This window comes from Amblyraja radiata, chromosome 13, assembly GCF_010909765.2.
Source record: "Amblyraja radiata isolate CabotCenter1 chromosome 13, sAmbRad1.1.pri, whole genome shotgun sequence".
NCBI lineage: Eukaryota > Metazoa > Chordata > Chondrichthyes > Rajiformes > Rajidae > Amblyraja > Amblyraja radiata.
The window spans coordinates 54604381-54625283 of record NC_045968.1 but is presented as its reverse complement, the minus strand read 5'-3'; the positions used below and the strand labels follow the sequence as shown (position 1 = coordinate 54625283).

Genomic DNA, 20903 nt, shown 5'->3' with positions numbered 1-20903 from the left:
GTTTTCAGAGGGACCGGTAACGGCGCTGCGATGTCGTCCAACGGAAAGCGGTGAATCTGATCCCGGCGGAGGAGAGCGTCCAGTGCCCGCTGTGAGTCCCAAAAGCACCGCCATCACAACGCCCAACAGCTCCAGCCTCTTCCCCTCTGGTCCCCCTTGCTGGCTACTGCCCCCTCCCCCGTGATTATTATTATTATTATTGCTTTATTTATATAGCACATTTTAAGTCAACTTGCATTGACACCAAAGTGCTTTACATAAATTAAATAATAAATTTACATACAAACCATAGAAAAAGGTTAAAATTAAATAAAGAAAGAAAATGGACACAACACATTATAGAGTTCAACACAAACATCCCCCCACAGCAGGATCAAAATTTTCCACTGTGGGGAAAGGCAGCAGAAAGTTAAGTCCTCTTCCTCTGAAACACCCGAGGTCGGGGCCCATTTGTGGCCTTGCAGCCAGTCCGATGTTTTCAGGGCCCTCTTGCCGTGAAGCTGGAACACTGGCGTCGGGTGAAACAATTCCTCAGCGGCTTGGAAAGTCTGGAGCGGCTGCCTCCTCCCCGGAGACCGGAGAACTCGCAGACTTCAGGCCGCGCCGGTTGGAGCTCCGACCCCGGCGAACTCGATCCCTGGCTCCGCGGCGCTCCAAATCCAGCGCCGCCCTCGGCCGGACGCCCGCAGCCCTAACTCCGCGATGTTTGGATCGACGGCCACAGCGCTCCGGAGCTTACCGCACGGCGACCCGGTAAGGCATCGCCCGCTCCGTGGTTCCGCTCCGTGATGGTGTCCTTGCGCTGCGCCGCCGCCGAAGCTGTAGTCCCGGCCGGTCCCGACAGGAAACGCCGCTCCATTCTCGATGGTAGGCCGCGAGGACGGGGCGAAGAAGCAGCTCGGAGGGATGCTGCCTCTCCGACCAGGTAGGGGACTAAGAAATAAAGTTTCCCCCTTCCCCCCCCCCACCCACCACATAAAAGACCTCCACTAACATTTTGGACAGGACTTAAAATAAAAAAAAGGTGAAGAGACGGACTGCGGGCAGGCTGCCATACACAGACGGCGCCCACTCCTGCACATCCGCCGTGATACCCCCCTCTCCCCCATGGCTCTTTCCCCGTCTTTTCTTTGAGCTCTCCCCCCCCCCCCCCCGCCCCCCCCCCCCCCCCTCCACCAACATGCTGGCGCGGTCATAGCTGTTGGTGAATCCGGGCCGATCCGAGACCTGGCTCTGAGGGAGCCAACAGCTGATGCTCCTCTGGAGCATGCAAGAAGGGAGAGGAGCGGCAACCTTGAGACCCTGGGGAGGAAGAATGGGGGAAGAGAGGGGATAGAGGGAGAGGATGGGAGTAGGGAGGGGAGGAGGGATAGTAGGGGGATAGGGAGAGATGAGGAGTGGGGGAGGTGGGGGATAGAGGGATAGGAAGGGGGTATGGAGGGGAGAGTAGTTATGGAGGGAAGGAGGGTGCGACTGAGGGTAGGGGAAAGGAGAGGTGATGGACGGATTGGGGGAGGGGAGGAGGAGAGGTGAAATAAGAGGGAGGGTGAAGAGGAGGGGGAGAGAGTGCTAGGGATGAGGGGAAATAAACTGCTTCTGTGCAGTTGGCGGCTATGGGTGAGTGGTGGGATATTGTGTTGGGGGACCAAGCCTTCTGTGTGACAGGGACAAAATGGGTTCCACTTAGTCTAGTTGCTCTTTATCTCTCTACATCATCATTTATATCTCTCCTTTCCCCTGACGAGTCTGAAGAAAGGTCTCGTCCCGAAATGTCACTCATTGCTTCTCTACAGCTTTTTGTGTCTATCTAATAGCATTGGTAGTTGGTATAACAAGACGTTGGAGACACTTAACAGGTTCAGCAACTTAGAAAATATGTTATCGATGAGTGAGAAGGATAGAGAAGTCAGGGCATCCAGACATGTTGAAGTTGTTTTTCCGTTTTGGGTTATTCCCTAGTGTGATGTGGCCTTTTGCAGTATGACATGGCAATATCTCAGGTGGAAAGGGTGGAGAGATTGGCTAGTTCATGTATTTGGAAATTATTAAGAGTTCCAGGGTATCATAAGGTCATAAGTTCATGAAGTCATAAGGTCATAAGTGATTAGGCCCTTCGGCCCATCAAGTCTGCTACTCCATTCAATCATAGCAGATTATCTCTCCCTCCTAACCCCATTCTCCTGCCTTCTCCCATAATCTCTGACACCCGTACTAATCAAGAATCTATCTATCTCTGCCTTAAATATGTCCACTGACTTGGCCTCCACAGCCTTCTGTGGCAAAGAATTCCACAGATTCACTATGCTCTGACTAAAGAAATTCTTCCATCTCCTTCCTAAAAGAATGTCCTTTAATTCTGAGGCTATGACCTCTAGTCCGAGTCTCCCACTAGTGGAAACATCCTCTCCCCATCCATTTTATCCAAGCCTTTCACTATTTTGTACGTTTCAATGAGGTCCCCCCTCATTCTTCTAAACTCCAGCGAGTACGGGCCCAGTGCTGTCAATCACTCATCATATGTTAACCTCTCATTGCTGGGATCATACATGTAAACCTCCCCTGGACGTTCACCAGAGCCAGCACATCCTTCCTTAGATATTCTTTCCTTAGGATTCCTGGTGGCGGCGCGACTCGTTGCAGCGGCTCCTACAGCCTGTCTGTCTTTTTTTTATTTTTGTCTAGTTAAATGTAGTGTTTGTGTTTTTTTAAGCTTGGTTTTAAATGTGTATATGTGGGGGGCGGGAGGGGGAAACCGTTTAAAATCTCTTCCCTGTACGGGAGACCCGACCTTTTCTCTGTCGGGTCTCCGTTGTCGTTGGGGCCTAGCACCGTGGAGCGGCCTCCAACCTGAACGACCCGGGGGCTCGGGAGACTGCGCTGCGGACTATTCACCATCGTGGGGCTGGCCGGCCTCGGTACGTGGGGAGCGGTGGTGACTCGCTGCTGCGACTCGACTCCTGGGGCTCGGAGGCTCCAGCAACGCAGCCGCAGGTCCGGTGGACTGGGACATCGGGAGCTCGCGGGTCCGGGGGGAGAGAGAGAGACCGCTTCCCGGAGCTCCCGCAACGCGACTTCTCCAGCCCGTGTCGCGGGGTTGGAACGACCTGGAGCGGGGTCATACATCACCCGGCACGGCTTCATGGCCGTGGGACTCACCATCGCACGCTGGGGCTCCGACCTTGTACTTTCAGACCGGGAGCGGGGCCGTAAATCGCCCCGCGCGGCCTAAAATGGCCGTGGGACTTATCATCACCCGCCTGGGGCTTGGACATCGGGAGAGACATGGAGAGCAGGGGAGAGAAAAGACTTTGTGTGAACTTAATTGTGTGTATGTCTGTAGGACATTGTCTTTGTTTGTATGGCTGTGGAAACAAAATTTCGTTTGAGTCTCACTGGGGCTCAAATGACAATAAATTGTATTGTATTGTATTGTTGTATTGTATAGTGTCCAAAATTGCTCACAATATTCCAAATGCGGCCTGACCAGTGCCTTATAGAGCCTTAACGTCAATAGACATTAGACAATCATCCCTGTTTTTGTATACAAGCCCTCTTGAAATAAATGCGAGCATTGAGTTTGCTTTCTTTACTACCAATTCAACTTTCAGATTAACATTTTGGGAATCCGATTTCTAGATTCTCTCCCCATTTAGAAAATAATCTATGCCTTTATTCCTACTACCAAAATGCATGACCACACTTTGCTACACTATATTTCATCTGCCACGTTTCTGCCCACTCTCCCAACCCATCCAAGTCTTTTTTGCAGAGTCTCTGCAGAGTCTCTGCTTTCTCTGCACTACATGCACCTCCCCCTATTTTAGTATCATCCTCAAACTTGGCTACAAATGCTTCAATCCTCATCCAAATCATTAATATACAACATGAAGAGCAGCGGCCCCAGCACCAACACCTGCGGTACTCTGCTAGTCACTGGCAGCCAAGCAGAAAAAGCCCCCTTTATTGCCACTATTTGCTTTCTGCCATCCAGCCAACCTGATATCCATGCAAATGTCTGCCCTTTGATACTGTGGGCTCTCGTCTTCCTTAGCAGCCTCACGTGTGGTGCCTTATAATAGCCTTTTTTGATAAGGATGCTTAAAACAGGAGTGGATAAAGCTGGAGCAGGTGTGCTGCTGTCCATGTGGGAATAGTCCTTGTGGCAGGACTAGTTTTAGCTGCAGTAGTAGTATATTGGGCCTGTCCCACTTAGGTGACTTTTTTAGGTGACTGCAGGGGACTATGCAGTCACCACATGGTCGCCACAAGTTCACGGGTGTTTGCCAGGTAGTCCGCTTCATGGTCGTGAGGAGTTCCCACATTCTGGGAACTAGTCACGGTCTCATTATGGTCTAGAATGAAGCCGCCATGGAGAGTAGTGAGAATTCTTGTTCTGTAGGTGGGTTGCCAGGAGATCCTAGTGGGTTGCCAGGAGGTCGAAGGTTCTCGTGGGTTCTCGTAGATTGTAGCCAGTGCTGACCGGTGAATTTCATTGGCTCATTGGGGGAAAAAAACATAAGCAGTTGTTTTCAGAACCATGGATAACTGACCGGTAATGTTAACTGTCAACAGAGGTTTACAGCCGTGTATCTCGGGCTTCTTAAAAGTTGTCTCCACTCCATCTCCCCGTCTCCCCCCCTCTTTTAAAGGACTTACCATACACTGTGCTTAGCCATCTTAATTATATATATATGTGTGTGTGTGTGTGTCTCTGTGGTTTTTCGATGTGAAACTAAAACTAAATGCTTCTCTCTCCACGTGAGCTGCCTGACCGGCTAAGTGCTTCTAGCAATTTTGCTTTGATTTCTGATTCTCAGGTCTATGATTCACGCTCCACATGGTGTTTGATTGTGTCGATCCATATATTTTTCAAGTATATAAATATGCCAACAAACATACTATGTAAAGTTTTGGCTTCATAATAACTTTATACGTGTTGTGATGTCTGCTGCTTTTGGAATTGTTGCAACAGGAAGAGACTAGGCAGAGTGAAAGAAGAGTATTTGCACGTTAGTTCACCAACAGGAATGTTTGCAACAGCAAGAATTTCAAATTGACTAACATTCATCAACAGGAATGTAGAAACTGGAATAGACCAGTCGCAACAGGACTGGATGAAGCGGACATAATTGCAACTAGAGCTATGAGGCAGGATTTGTTGTAACAGGATCACTCTTTGAATGAGTTGTAACTGAGATAGTTTCAAAAGGTGGAATTAAGTGAGCTGCAGATTTCAGATTAGTTGTTGCGGGACTGGTTATGGCTGGTGTTTTGGTAGCAGTGTTTGCATCAGTTGTAGCAGGAGCGCTTATAGCTACAGCAATAACATAATATTCAGACTCAGAGTCTCGGACATGGTCTTAACTTTCTCTTTGCACACCTTCTGACTGACCTTCATCTTTCCAGAATATATTACTTTTATTTCAGATTTCTAGCATTTGCAGTTTAAAAAAAAAAATCCTAATAATTGCATTTGCAATTTTTTAAAGCATTTTTTCTTAATAATTAATTTCTATAGTAAATTTTTTTAGGAAACTATGAATGTGCACCCTGAGGTTGCTCGGTGTATCAACACAAATGGATGGACTAATCAAGAATCTATCTATCTCTGTTTTAAAAATATTCACTGACTTGGCCTCCACAGCCTTCTGTGGCAAATAATTCCACAGATACACCACCCACTGACTAAATAAATTTCTCCTCATCTTCCTAAAGGAACGTTCTTTATTTCAAAGGCTATGACCTAGAATCTCCCACTACTGGAAACATCCTCTTCACAACCACTATATCCAAGACTTTCACTCTTCTTAATAATGTGGCTTTAAATCGGAAACATGTTCTTAGTTTACCATTCATTGTTTCCATCAGGCACGTGCCGTCAGGGTAGGCAAGGTAGGCACTGCCTACCCTGACTAAAATTATAAAATTGTAATAACTAAATATAAATAATAAAGGCATGGGAGAATTATGCCTATCTAAGAGATCGATCTCTCAGGTAGGCATAATTCTCCGTGCCTTTCATCCGCCGCGCTTGTAACTTTTGAAGGTCTGTGCAGCCCACGTGCCGTCAGCGCTGCTGGAAGCCGTCAATTTCAAGCTGGGCTGAAGGCAGCAGAAATTCTGCCTTTGCAGCACTGCGCATGCGCAGCAGCATACTGCGCATGCGCTCCGCTGGTTTCTTGGCGGGGTTTTCAAATATGGATTGTCAATATTTTAAGTGTATGTTAGGAAACAAAGAGAGAAGAATGGAGTTCGTGTACCAATAACGTGGTAAGCACATTTTGTGTTTATGTTTTTAAATACCGTATTTCCCGGGGGGTGGGGGTGGGGGGAGAGCTCCTTTCACAGCGTTTGGGGAGTCTGGCCCGAGGTAAAGTTGCGGGGAGTGCACAAATGTTGTGAAGGAGGGGTCGGGAGCATGCCACTTGCGACACTCCTTGCATGGCGGCATGCAGTGCCACCGCATTGAGGCCGGGGGGGGGGCCGGAGAAGTAGCTCGGGTTGCTGTGAGCGGACGCCGGGCCGGACAGCGGAACCAGCCGCCACCTCGGTGCCTTCTGCCAGCCCCCGCTCACCTCTGGCAGCTCTCCGTTTAAAAACCTCTCTCCTGCCATTCGCTGGCCTCACTCATGTCAGGTTGAGGTTGAGGTTACTCGGCTGTGGGAATTTAAGGATTTGCAGGAAGCCGCTGACATGAGCGAGCGGCAGGTGAGAGGTGTTCAGACGGAGAGCACTGGGTGAAGTGAGCGGACCGGCAGAAGGCGCTGAAGTGGTGGCCAGTTCTGCTGTCAGCTCTCGGCGGCCACTTGCAGCTCTCCGAGCTGCTTCTATCCCCGGATACAGTGCGGTGGCTTCGCGCCCGGAGAGCTGCGGCAGCGGTGAGTGAGTTACTGGCATTATCCCTGACCCTCTCCTTCTCAACACTCCTGCCCTCCCCGCAACTTCACCCCTGGCACAGACTCTCCACACGCTGTGAAAAGAACTCTCCCCCCAATTGGTCCCTTGAACAAGTGTTGTCATTCAATTAGATGACAACTGGTTCAACTTTTCCCTGTGCTCCCGTTTTTCCCACCATCTCTCCACCTGCCTCCACCCTTCACCCCCCACCCACCCATTCAGTAATTCAGAATAATGGAGACTTGGAAGCCTTGGGCAAATTGAATTATTACTGTCTTTATATTTATTTTTTATTTTTACGGAGAGAACAATCTGCGCAGCGTAGTTAAATATATTTTTTTAAGCCGACTGACTGCCTACCTTGAATAATTACTCACGGCACCTGCCTGGTTTCCATGTTGTGAGTGAAGAGGAAAATACATTGAATTTCATGTTACATTTCACACTGAGTGCTTCTGTTTTATTGCAGCTATAACAACTGCTCCCACTGTAACGACGCCTCCTGATACAACTTTAACATCAGTCCCATCATCATCATTGAACACAACAGAAAAAACAACCACCCAGAGCTCCACTCCACCACGATCAAGTGAAACAACAACTGATGTCACTTCCACAAAATCAGAAACTAGTAAGTGATTAGAGCATTGTCCGTTAGCAATGTGCATGGTCTCTGTGCAGGCTGGACAAAGCAACACTAACCCACTCACTGCCCACCCTGCCTGCTCCACAATGTGCCCACGGCTGATCTATTTAACCCGTTCAGCCGCATTCTCTTACTTTCTTCCCATAACCTGACACCCTTACTAATCAAGAATCTACCAATCCTAACTTTAAAAATACCCGAGACTTCGCATCAACTGCTGTCTGTGGCAATAAATTCCACGGATTCCGTGCAATATCCTTCTAAACAGGCCCAGAGCCATCAAACGATCTTCACACATTAACCCAATCATCCCCGGGACCATTCTCGTAAAACTCCTCAGGACCCTCTCCAATGCCAGCGCATCCTTCTTCAGATATGGGGCCCAAAACAGCTCACAATATTCCAAATGTGGTCTAACCAGTGCCTTATAAAATTCAGCATTACATCCTTGCTTTTATATTCTAGTTCTCTTGAAATGAATGTTAGCATTGCATTTGCCTTCCTTACTACCGACTCAACCTGTCAATTAACCTTTTGGGAATACTGCACCAGCACTCCCAAGTCCATTTGCACCTCTAATTTCTGAATCCTCTCTCCATTTAGAAAATCGTCTAAGCCTTTAATCCTTCTACACAGTACACTTTATCATGCTGCATTCCATTTTTATCTCCACACCCCCAGCATGTCCAAGACTTTCTACAGACTTTCTGCTTCTTCAACACTACCTGCCCCTCCACCTATCTTCGTATCATCCTCAAAGCTGGCCACAAAGCCATCAATTCCAACATCCAGTTCATTAACATATAATGCGAAGAGTAGCGGACCCAACACCGACCCCTGCGGCACACCACGAGTCACCGGCAGACGACCAGAAAGGGCCCCCTTTATTCCCACTCTACGCCTTCTGCCAGTCAGCCGACCTTCTATCCATGCTAGTACCGTGTCTCTAATACCACGGGCTCATATCTTTTTTAACAGCCTCACATGTGGCAACTTATCAAAGACCTGCTTGTTCCTTTAAGAATTCCAACAGATTTATCCGGCAAGATCTCCTCTTTACAAAACTCTGCTGACTTCAGCCTATAATATCATATGCTTTCAAGTACCCCGAAACCTCATCTCGAAATCACCAGTCACCTCTTTCTGAATATATGGGTGTAGTCCATCTGATCCAGGTAACCTTTCAGCTTCCCAAGCACTTTCTCCTTAGTATCAGCGAATGCACTCACCTCTGCCCCTCTGATCTCTTAAACATCTGTTATGTTGCAGGTGTCTTCCACAGTGAAGACTGATGCTAAAAACATATTCAGGTAGTCCACCATTTCCTTGTTCCCCATTACTACTTCTCCATCATCTAGCTGACTATGATATTTCATCATATCTCCTCTTATTACTATTTTTGTTGTTTAAATTTGCTCCACTCCACCACAAACATGTGAAACAACAACTGATGTCAGTCCCACATCTGAAATTAGTGAGTACATGGAGATTTTTCCTTTCATAATGTTCAAAGATCTCTCCCTGAGAAGGAAGATTTATATTTATAATTGCTCCGTCTTCAAGAACCAATCATAGTTACTCGAACCAAAAAGACAGAAGTAGAGCAACTAAACATATTTTAATTACTGTGTAAGAAAGAACGGCAGATGCTGGTTTAAATTGAAGGTAGACACAAATTGCTGGAGTAACTCAGCGGGACAGGCAGCATCTCTGGAGAGAAGGCTTCTCTCCAGAGATGCTGTCTGTCCCGCTGAGTTACTCCATCATTTTATGTCTACCATATTTTAACTATTCCTGTTGAACACCTATTCCAGTTACAACTATTCCTTTACCCAATCAATCTTATCACAACTAATCATAGATACAAAATACATAGACAATAGGTGCAGGATAGGCCATTCAGCCCTTCGAGGAAGCACTGCCATTCAATGTGATCATGGCTGATCATCCACAATCAGTACCCCGTTCCTGCCTTCTCCCCATATCCCTTGATTCCATTAGTCCTAAGAGCTCTATCTAACTCTCTTTTGAATGCATCCAGTGAATCGGCCTCCACTGCCTTCTGAGGCAGAGAATTCCACAAATTCCCAACTCTCTGAGTGAAAACATTTTTCCTCATCTCAGTTCTCAATGATCTACCCCTTATGCTTAAACTGTGGCTCCTGATTCTGGATTCCCCCAACATCGGGAACATGATTCCTGCATCTAGTTTGTCCAATCCCTTAATAATTTTATGTTGCTCTAAGATCCTCTCTCATCCTTCTAAATTCCAGTGAATACAAGCCCAGTCGTTACATTCTTTCACCATATGCCAGTCCCGCCATCCCGAGACTTAACCTTGTGAACCTACACTGCACTCCCTCAATAGCAAGAATGTCCTTCCTCAAACTGCACACAATATTCCAGGTGTGGTAGCACCAGGGCCCTGTACAACTGCAGAAGGACCTCTTTGCTCCGATACTCAACTCCTTTCATTATGAATTGTTTAAGAAGGTGTCTGAAGAATGGTTTCGGCCCGAAACGTTGCTTATCTCCTTCGCTCCATAGATGCTGCTGCACCCTTTCATTATGAATCCTGTTGCAAATATGCCTGTTGACCATTTCCTATTGTATTGTAACCTGATGTACGTACTAATTGTTCTACTCCTCCCATTTCAACTACTCATGTTTCATCTACTCACACACCTTTGCTTCATGTTTTAAATGAGCAAGAACATAATCATTTAATTTCATGTCACGCTGCTTGTTGAGTATCTATGTTTTTATGCAGCTACATCACTATCTACCACTGCAACTACTCCCCCTGATACAACTTTAACATCAGTTCCATCATCAACCACAGCACCATTCACTTCAGAGACAACAAGCACAACAGAAACAACCACCCTGAGATCCACGCCACCACAAACAAGTGAACCGACTAGTGATACCAGTTCCACAACATCAGAAATTAGTAAGTATATCAAGCATTGTCTGTGAACAATGTGCATGATCTCTGTGTTCCTGAAACAAAGTAACACAAATTTACTTAATGGAATAGCCTACTGACCGACATCTACTATAAACCCACGGACTCCCATGGCTATCTGGACTACACTTCTTCCCAACCTGCTTCTTGTTAGGACTCCATCTCCTACTCCCAATTCCTCTGTCTACGCCGCATCTGCAACCAGGATGAGGTGTTCCAAACCAGGGAATCGGAGATGTCCTCATTCTTCCGGGAACGGGTGTTCCCCTCTTCTAGTATAGATAAGGCTCTCACCAGGGTCTCTTCTATACCCCGTAACTCTGCTCTCACTCCCCATCCACCCACTCGTAACAAGGGCAGAGTCCCCCTAGTCCTCACCTCCACCCTATCAGCCATCGCATACAACAAATAATTCTCCATTATTTTCGGCACCTCCAACGGGATCCCACCACTGGCCACATCTTCCCATCTCCTCCCCTGTCTGCTTTCCGCAAAGACTGTTCCCTCTGTAACTCCCTGGTCAATTCGTCCCTTCCCACCCAAACCACCCTCTCCTGGCACTTTCCCCTGTAACCACAGGAAATGCTACACTTGTCGCTTTACCTCCCCCCTTGATTCCATTCAAGGACACAAGCCGTCTTTCCAGGTGCGGCAGAGGTTCCCCTGCACCTCCTCCAACCTCATCCATTGCATCCGCTGCTTTAGGTGTCAGCTGCTCTACATCAGTGAGACCAAGCGTAGGCTTGGCGATTGCTACACCCAACACCTCCGCTCGGTTCGCAATAACATAGAAACATAGAAAATAGGTGCAGGAGTAGGCCATTCGGCCCTTCGAGCCTGCACTGCCATTCAATATGATCATGGCTGATCATCCAACTCAGTATCCTGTACCTGCCTTCTCTCCATACCCCCTGGTCCCTTTAGCCACAAGGGCCACATCTAACTCCCTCTTAAATATAGCCAATGAACTGGCCTCAACTATCTTCTGTGGCAGAGAATTCCAGAGATTCACCACTCTCTGTGTGAAAAATGTTTTCCTCATCTCGGTCCTAAAAGATTTCCCCCTTATCCTTAAACTGTGACCCCTTGTTCTGGACTTCCCCAACATCGGGAACAATCTTCCTGCATCTAGCCTGTCCAACCCCTTAAGAATTTTGTAAGTTTCTATAAGGTCCCCCCTCAATCTTCTAAATTCTAGCAATCTTCTAAATTCTAATAACTAGCCTGATCTCCTGGTGGCTCAGCACTTCAACTCCCCCACCCATTCCAAATCCGACCTTTCTGTCCTGGGCCTTCTTCATGGCCAGAGTGAGGCCCACTGTAAATTGGAGGAGCAGTACCTCATATTTCGCTTGGGCAGTTTACACCCCCGCGGTATGAACATTGACTTCTCCAATTTCAGGTAGTCCCTGCTTTCTCCTCCCTTTCCCAGCTCTCCCTCAGCCCACTGTCTCCACCTCTTCCTTTCTTCTTCCCGCCACCTCCCCCACCCTCACAAGAACCCGAACCCGAACCCGAAACGTTGCCTACTTCCTTCGTTCCATTGATGATGCCTCACCCGCCGAGTTTCTCCAGTATTTTTGTCTATCTTCAATTTTCCAGCATCTGCAGTTCCTTCTTAATGGAATTAGTACTTTTTCACAGATTCATCAACAACCGTCAAAATGTATCCTTTGCACCAAGCAATGATTCAGATGGTACAAAAAATTGCTGGGGAAACTCAGCGGGTGCAGCAGCATCTATGGAGCGAAGGAAATAGGCGACGTTTCGGGCCGAAACCCTTCTTCAGACTGATGGGGGGTGGGGAAAGAAAGAAGGAAAAAGGGAGGAGGAGGAAGAGCCCGAGGGCGGGCGGATGGGAGGGTGGGAGGAAACAGCTAGAGGGTGAAGGAAGGGGAGGGGACAGCACGGGCTAGCCAAATTGGGAAAATTCAATGTTGATGCCATAAGGACGCAAGGAACCCAGACGGAATATGAGGTGCTGTTCCTCCAATTTCCGCTGTTGCTCACTCTGGCAATGGAGGAGACCCAGGACAGAGAGGTCGGATTGGGAATGGGAGGGGGAGTTGAAGTGCTGAGCCACCGGGAGGTCAGGTAGGTTATTGCGGACTGAGCGGAGGTGTTCAGCGAAACGGTCGCCCAACCTACGCTTGGTCTCACCGATGTAAATCAGCTGACATCTAGAGCAGCGGATGCAGTAGATGAGGTTGGAGGAGATACAGGTGAACCTTTGTCGCACCTGGAACGACTGCTTGGGACCTTGAATGGAGTCGAGGGGGGAGGTGAAGGGACAGGTGTTGCATTTCTTGCGGTTGCAACGGAAAGTGCCCGGGGAGGGGGTGGTGCGGGAGGGAAGGGAAGAATTGACGAGGGAGTTGCGGAGGGAGCGGTCTTTGCGGAAGGCAGACATGGGGGGAGATGGGAAGATGTGGCGAGTGGTGGGGTCACGTTGGAGGTGGCGGAAATGGCGGAGGATTATGTGTTGTATTTGCCGGCTGGTGGGGTGAAAGGTGAGGACCAGAGGGACTCTGCCCTTGTTGCATGTGCGGGGATGGGGAGAGAGAGCAGTGTTACGGGGTATGGATGAGACCCTGGTGTGAGCCTCATCTATGGTGGCGGAGGGGAATCCCCGTTCCCTGAAGAACGAGGACATTTCCGATGCTGATTCAGATGTTTCTGTTTCTACTATAGTTCTTATATTACAATCCCTCCTGCCTCAAGTACATATGTTACAAATACTCCCCTAACAAACTATGCTATTTTCAGTCATTCTGTTCACAACTACACTTGTTATAAATATGCCTGTTGACCTTCTATTGCAATTTAACCTGATGTATGTGCTGATATTGTATATCCTCCTGTTACAACTACTAATATATTGCAACTACGCACTCACGGGGACCCCTAATACAACCGATCTTGATGAACCACATCTCTATCATATGACATCAAACCATTATTATAAAAGGTGCGCTGCCACAGAAATATCTACCATGCATTGCTACCTTACACTTTGTATGTGAAAGCGAAGAAAGGCATTTACGTTACATTTCATGCTGAGTATCTGTGTTATAAAGCAGCTACAACAACTGCTACCACTGCAACTACTCCTGATACAACGTTAACGTCAGTTCCATCATCAAACACAAAACCATTCACTTCAGAGACAATGAGCACAATGGGCACATCTTGTGAGGGAAGGGAAAAATGCATTTAATTTCATGTTACATTCCATGCTGAATATCTGTGTTTTACTGCAGCTACAAGAGGATCTACTACGGCAACTACTCCTCCTGATACAACGTTAACATCAGTCCCATCATCATCATCGACGAGCACAACAGAAACATCCACCCAGAGTTCCACTCCACCACAAACAAGTGAAACAACAACTGATGTCAGTTCCACATCAGAAATTAGTGAGTACATGGAGTCTTGTCCATTATCAATGTGCATGGTCTCTCGCAGTTTACCTGAACAATGTAACACAGGCTGACTTGCTGGACTTTCCTATTCCAGTTGGAGCGTGAATATATACAAATTAAATCAGGGCAGATGATGGAAATAAGGAAATAAAGGAGGAATTTATGGAAACATCCAGCTGGTCAGTCAGGACATATGGACAGAGCAACAGTTAGTGCTTCAGATCTCTGTCCCTGAGATGGAAGAATGATTTTGATTTTGTAGCTATAATTGCTCCCTTCAAGAACCAATCATAGTTACTCGAACCAAAAAGAAAGAAGTGGAACAAATGCACATATTTTAACTATTCGTGGTGAACCCCTATTCCTGTTACAACTATTCCTATCCCAATCATTCTTGAGTATCACAACTATTCCTGTTGCAAACAAGCCCGTTGACCATTTCCTATTGTATTTTATCCTGATGTACATACTAATTGTTCTATTCCTCCCATTTCAACTTCTCATGTTCCAACTACACACACAGAGACATGTAATAGAAACACCTTTGCTTCAACCACATTGTGTATCACAAAAAGCTGGAGTAAGCTGGAGACAGGCAGCATCTCCGGAGGGAAGGAATGGGTGATGTTTCCGATCGGGACCCTTCTTTAGACCCCTCTGGTTCATGAATCTCTTTCCTGCATGTGGTAAATGAACAAAAACATAATCATTTAATTTGTGTCAGGTTCCTTGTTGAGTATTTGTGTTTTTCTGCAGCTCTATCACCATCTACAACTGCAACAACTCCTGATACAACATTAACATCAGTCCCATCTACTTCAGCGCCCACCAATACCACTGTTAATACATCGGCACAAGCAAGGACCACCACAACTACATCAGTACCCACCAACACCCCTGCTGCTGCCTCCGATACCACTGCTATTACGTCGGCACAAGAAAGGACCACTATAACTATTTCAGTTCCCACCAATACCACTATTGTTGCCTTGACACCATCCATCACGACCACAACTACCTCTGTATCCACCAATACCACGGCTATTACCTCATTACCAACAAGTTCCACTCCGACAACCACAACAGTCGTGCCAACACCATCTGCTAATAGAGGTAAGTGCATGAATTATTTATGATGATATGAAATTACGATGATATTAAAACGTGATGTCCCCTTGGAATAGGACAAATAGTTTTGAAGCATATTTCAAGAACTTAGTTAAATTCTAAGGAACAATAAAAATAATATTTTTATTTAATAAAATATATAATAAAATATTTAATAATATATTAAAGAAAACTGTAATGATATTCGAAGCATGATGTGAAATGATGGTGCAAGCAAATGCATCAGTAGCTTTCAGAAGGAATAAATGTATCGAAAAAAAAAATTCTGTTGAAATCAAAGGAATGAGACGAGAGACACAAGGGAATGTAGATGCTGGAATCTTGAGTGAAACACAAAGTGCTGGAGTAACTCAACAGGTCAGTCAGCATCTCTGGATAAAATGGGATTCTTCTTCAGACTAATTGTAGTCTAGGTGAGAAACCCAGACAAGAGGTGTGAGCAAGACAAAGTCTGGCAAGTGGCAGGTGGATACAGGTGAGGGGGGTTTGATTAGCAAATGGGTTTTCAAAAGCTAAAGGAGACAAAACGTGGGTCTGATAACGAGAGAAGAGGAGTGAAATATATAAACAAAGGGTGGGATAATGGTGGATGGGAACAGGGGAGATGGGATGGTGAATCCTTGACCTGGTCTGCTCCACAAATCAACCGGTACTCGACCTCCATCCATGCTTCTTCCCCCTCTCTGATCATAAGCTTATACGGTTCACCATCCCTTCTCCGACGCCTCGCCCCCGCTTCCTCCGAGAAATCACCTTCCGTAATCTAAAATCCATCGATCCCCACCATCTCTCTGACCTGATCTCCACCACTCTCCCCCTGGACTCAACCCATATCTCACCTGATGATCTCACAAACCATCTCAACTCCACCTTGTCTACCTCCCTTAACATTCTGGCCCCCCTCAAAACAAGAACCGTAACTTTCAACATATCTTCACCCTGGTACACACCTGCACTTCGTAAGATGAAACAGACTGGTCGCCGACTTGAACGACTCACAAAGAAATCATCTCTCACAGTCCACCATGAAGCTTACAAGCTCCACCTCACTGATTACAAAGATGCCCTCATTGCTGCAAAATCTGCCTACCTCTCCTCCATATTCACCAACCCCTGCCTTAACCACAGAACCCTCTTCTCCACAGTGGGCAACCTCCTCAAGCCTCGAGCCAACACTCTCCCTACCTCTACTCCGGTTCTCTGCAACTCATTCCTCCACTTTTTCGCTGATAAAATCAGCACCATCGATCAAACTTTATCCCCTGTACCCGACTCCCCAGCATCTACTCCACCACCTACCAAGGCCTCTCCTTTCAACATCTCCACTGACCTCCTTACCCCTCCTCCACATTGCTTCCTCTCCCAGTTTGACCTGGTCACCCCTACTGAAATCTCCAAACTCATCAGCTCTTCCAAACCCACTACCTGCTCCCTCGACCCTCTGCCCACTCCCCTGCTGAAGTCCTGCCTCCCCATTCTCTGCCCCTACCTCACTAATCTCTTCAACTCCTCATTGTCCCAAGGAATTGTCCCCTCCGCTTTCAAAACTGCTGCTGTCACACCAATCTTAAAGAAACCTGGTCTTGATCCCTCCTCTCTCATTAACTATCGCCCAATCTCAAACCTCCCCTTTCTTTCAAAAACCCTGGAGCGTATCGTTGCGTCACAACTTCATTCCCACCTCCTTGCGTATAACCTATTTGAACCGCTCCAATCTGGCTTTCGCCCCCTCCATAGCACAGAAACTGCTCTCCTCAAAGTCCTCAACGACCTCCTCACCTCTGCTGACACTGGTTGCCTCAACATCCTCGACCTGAGCGCAGCCTTCGATACAGTGAACCATAACATCCTGTTCACCAGACTCAAAGACCTCGGCATTGAAGGTTCTGCACTCAGCTGGCTCCGTTCCTACCTTTCCAACAGATCCCACTTCATCTCTCTCCATAACCACACCTCTGCTACAGCCACAGTCACTCAAGGCGTTCCCCAAGGCTCCGTACTCAGCCCCCTTCTCTTCATCATCTACATCCTCCCCCTTGGTCAGATACTCCGCCACTTCAACCTGGACTTCCACTGTTACGCCGATGACACCCAGATCTACCTCGGCACCAAATCCCCCCACAACCCCCCCCTCTCCCATATCAACTCCTGCTTGTCATCTATAAAAACCTGGATGCAACATAACTTCCTCAAACTCAACAGCGATAAAACAGAATTCCTCCTCATAGGCTCCAAATCCACACTCAGCAAAATCAATAACCCCACTCTCACCATCGACGGCACCACTGTCTCCCCATCTCCCCAGGCCCGCAACCTTGGCGTGATCTTTGATTCCACCCTCTCCCTTGAGCCTCACATCCGCCATGTCATTAAAACCTCCTTCTTTCACCTCCGCAACATCGCCAAAATCAGACCCTCTCTCACACCTCCCGCTGCTGAAAAACTCATCCATGCATTCATCTCCTCCCGACTGGACTACTGCAACTCACTTCTCCTTGGCATCAGCTCAACCTACATCAACCGACTCCAACTGGTCCAGAACGCAGCCGCCCGACTCATCACCCACACCAAATCCTGGCATCACATCACTCCAGTCCTCAAACAACTTCACTGGCTTCCCATCTCCCACCGGATCACCTACAAAATCCTGGTCCTCACCTACAAAGCCCTCCACCATCTGCCCCCCCCCCATATCTCACTGACCTCCTCTCCCCCTACCAACCCTCACGGCCCCTCAGATCCACATCAGCCGGTCTCCTCTCCATCCACAAGTCCAACCTCCGCAGTTTTGCGGACAGAGCCTTCTCCAGGGCAGCTCCCAGGCTCTGGAACTCCCTCCCCCAACTGATCCGCAATTCCGTGTCCCTCACCATCTTCCAGTCCCGCCTCAAAACCCATCTCTTCACCTCTGCCTATCCTTAGCCCCACGTCCCTCTCCCTTTTCATCTGTGCTTGAATTGCCTCATATTGTGTTTTGAACTGAATTTCTGTCTTTAATTTGTGAACTAGTCATGTCTCTACTATTTATTTCATTCCGCTTACATGTTTTTCCTCTACTTGCTAAATTTTTGTAAGGTGTCCTTGAGACTCTTGAAAGGCGCCCATAAATAAAATGTATTATTATTATTATTATTATTATTATTTATTACATTTGTTAATCTCCAAGCAATGGAGATTTTTATATATATTACGATTATATTGCGCAGTTATTCCTCCCAGGCAAGTCATCTAATAATTATGGATCTTGCACTGCACTAAAGCTCCCAACCCCAGCAACCTGTACTCCCGTGTCCTATTTCAGCCCCATCTCTACACAATGAGAAAATCACCAATTCATCTCCAGCTTCCACCGTTATAAATGACTGCCTCATGTCGAACCCTGAGCACTGAACACTATGCAATCTGTCTCCATGTTACCTACTTACTGCCTGTAATCCAATCTTATTGCCTTTAGCTCCCTGCCCTTCACGCCATCCAGTCTGAAGGTCTCTAGCTTCCCCATCAAACAATCAGCTCATCTGTGACCCAATCTCTTTACCAAAATGTATGTTGGTCAAATCCTTCCCGACTTTATACTCTCTAATCAGAAGGTTTCTGGTATTCACCCCTTGCCTCTTTTCTTCCAATCCGAACCTCCTCTCCTCCCTGCCAACTGCTCTCTTCTTCACACCACATGGTTGGTCAAACTTCACAAATCGGGCATCCTCAAACATTGCCTCCCACAATGGAGACCTGGAGACACATTTCAATGCAGAAAAGATGCAACACCGTACTAGTCGGATCTGAATCTGGTGGCTAGAATCCAATGACTGGAATGGGAGTCAGAAACTTGTGCTCTGTCTCCTTAAAATATCCATGAGAGTGCATCAGAATTTTTCAGCAAATATTCCACCTTGTGGTTCTATTTGACCTACATACTCTACAGGTCTTCATTCAGCAAGTGTTCTCTGGCAAAATTATTAACTGGAGATTTATGATGATTTGCTGTGAGCTTATGTGGTAGGATCAATTTTATTTTGTGCCCCCCATAATGTTTGGGACAAAGACCCATCATTTATTTATTTGCCTCTGTATTCCACGTTGAGATTTGTAATTGAAAAAAATCACATGTGGTTAAAGTGCATATGGTCAGATTTTATAAAAGGGTATGTATATGCATTTTATTACACCATGTAGAAATTACAGCTGTGTTAAAAACATAGTCCCCCCATTTCAGGGCACCATAATGTTTGGGATACATGGCTTCACAGGTGTTTGTAATTGCTCAGGTGTGTTTAAATGCCTCCTTAATGCAGGTACAGTGCATTCAGAAAGTATTCAGACCCCTTCACCTTTTCCACATTTTGTAACGTTACAGACTTATTCTAAAATTGATTAAAATCTGTTTTTTTTTATCATCAATCTACACACAATACACCATAATAAAAAGCGAAAACAGGTGTTTAGAAATTTTTACAAAGTAATTAAAAAGATATAACTGAAATATCACATTTACATCAATATTCAAACTCTTTACTCAGTTCTTTGTTGAGGCACCTTTGGCAGCGATTACAGCCTCAAGTCTTCTTGGGTATGACGCTACAAGGTTGACACACCTGTATTTGGGTAATTTCTTCCATTCTTTTCTGCAGATCCTCTCAAGCTCTGTCAGGTTGGATGAGGAGCATTGATGCACAGCTATTTTCAGGCCCCTCCAGAGTTGTTCAATCGGGATCTAGTCTGGCTCTGGCTGGGCCACTCAAGGACATTTACAAATTTGTCACAAAGCCACTCCTGCATTGTCTTGGCTGTGTGCTTAGGGTCGTTGTGCTGTTGGAAGGTGAACCTCTTCCCCAGTCTGAGGTCTAGAACGCTCTGGAGCAGGTTTTCATCGAGGTTCTCTCTGTACTTTGCTCCGTTCATCTTTCCCATGACCCTGAGTAGTCTTCCAGTCCCTGCCGCTGAAAAACACCCTCACAGCTTGATGCTGCAACCACCATGCTTCACCATAGGTATGATATTGGCCAGGTGTTGAGCGGTGCCTGGTTTCCTCCAGACTTGACGCTTGGCATTCGGGCCAAAGAGTTCAATCTCAATTTCATCAGACCAGAGAATCTTGTTTCCCATTGTCTGAGACTCCTTTAGGTGTCTTTTGGAAAACTCCAAGCGTGCTGTCATGTGCCTTTTACTGAGGAGTGGCTTCCGTCTGGCCACTCTACAATAAAGGCCAGATTGGTGGAGTGCTGCAGGTATAGTTGGCCTTCTGGAAGGTTCTCCCATCTCCACAATGGAACTCTGGCGCTCTGTCAGAGTGACCATCAGGTTTTTGGTCAGTTTGGCCAGGCAGCCAGCTCTATGAAGAGTCCTTGTGGTTCCAAAGTTCTTCCATAAAATGAAGAATGACGGAGGCCACTGTGCTCTTCTGGACATGCAATGCTACAGAAAATGTTTATACCCATCTGTGTCTTGGAGGTCTATGGACAATTCCTTCATCTTCATGGCTTGGTTTTTGCTCTGACAACTGTGGGACCTTATATAGACAGGTGTGTGCCTTTCCAAATCATGTTCAATCAATTTAATTTACCACTGATGGACTCCAATCAAGTTGTAGAAACATCTCAAGGATAATCGATGGAAACACGATGCATCTAAGCTCAATTTTGAGTGTCATAGCAAAGAATCTGAATACTTATGTAAATGTGATATTTCTGTTAATTATTTTTAATTATTTTTCAAAGACTTCTAAACACCTGTGTTTTCTTCTTCATTCTGGGGTATTGTGTGTAGATTGATGATAAAAAAACTGAGTTTAATCCATTTTAAAATAAGGCTGTAACGTAACATAGAAAATAGGTGGAGG

General features: G+C 46.6%; 1 protein-coding gene across 1 annotated transcript in view; it reads left to right on the top strand.

Moving 5' to 3' along the window:
• The window catches only part of LOC116979505 (serine-rich adhesin for platelets-like), a 1930096-nt gene that overhangs the window by 127543 nt on the left and 1781650 nt on the right, over window positions 1–20903 (top strand). The window contains exons 39-42 of the mRNA XM_033031015.1: window positions 7367–7528; window positions 10314–10496; window positions 13772–13930; window positions 14693–15049. Coding sequence (XP_032886906.1) covers window positions 7367–7528; window positions 10314–10496; window positions 13772–13930; window positions 14693–15049 — 861 coding nt within the window. The remainder of the gene's footprint in view (window positions 1–7366; window positions 7529–10313; window positions 10497–13771; window positions 13931–14692; window positions 15050–20903) is intronic.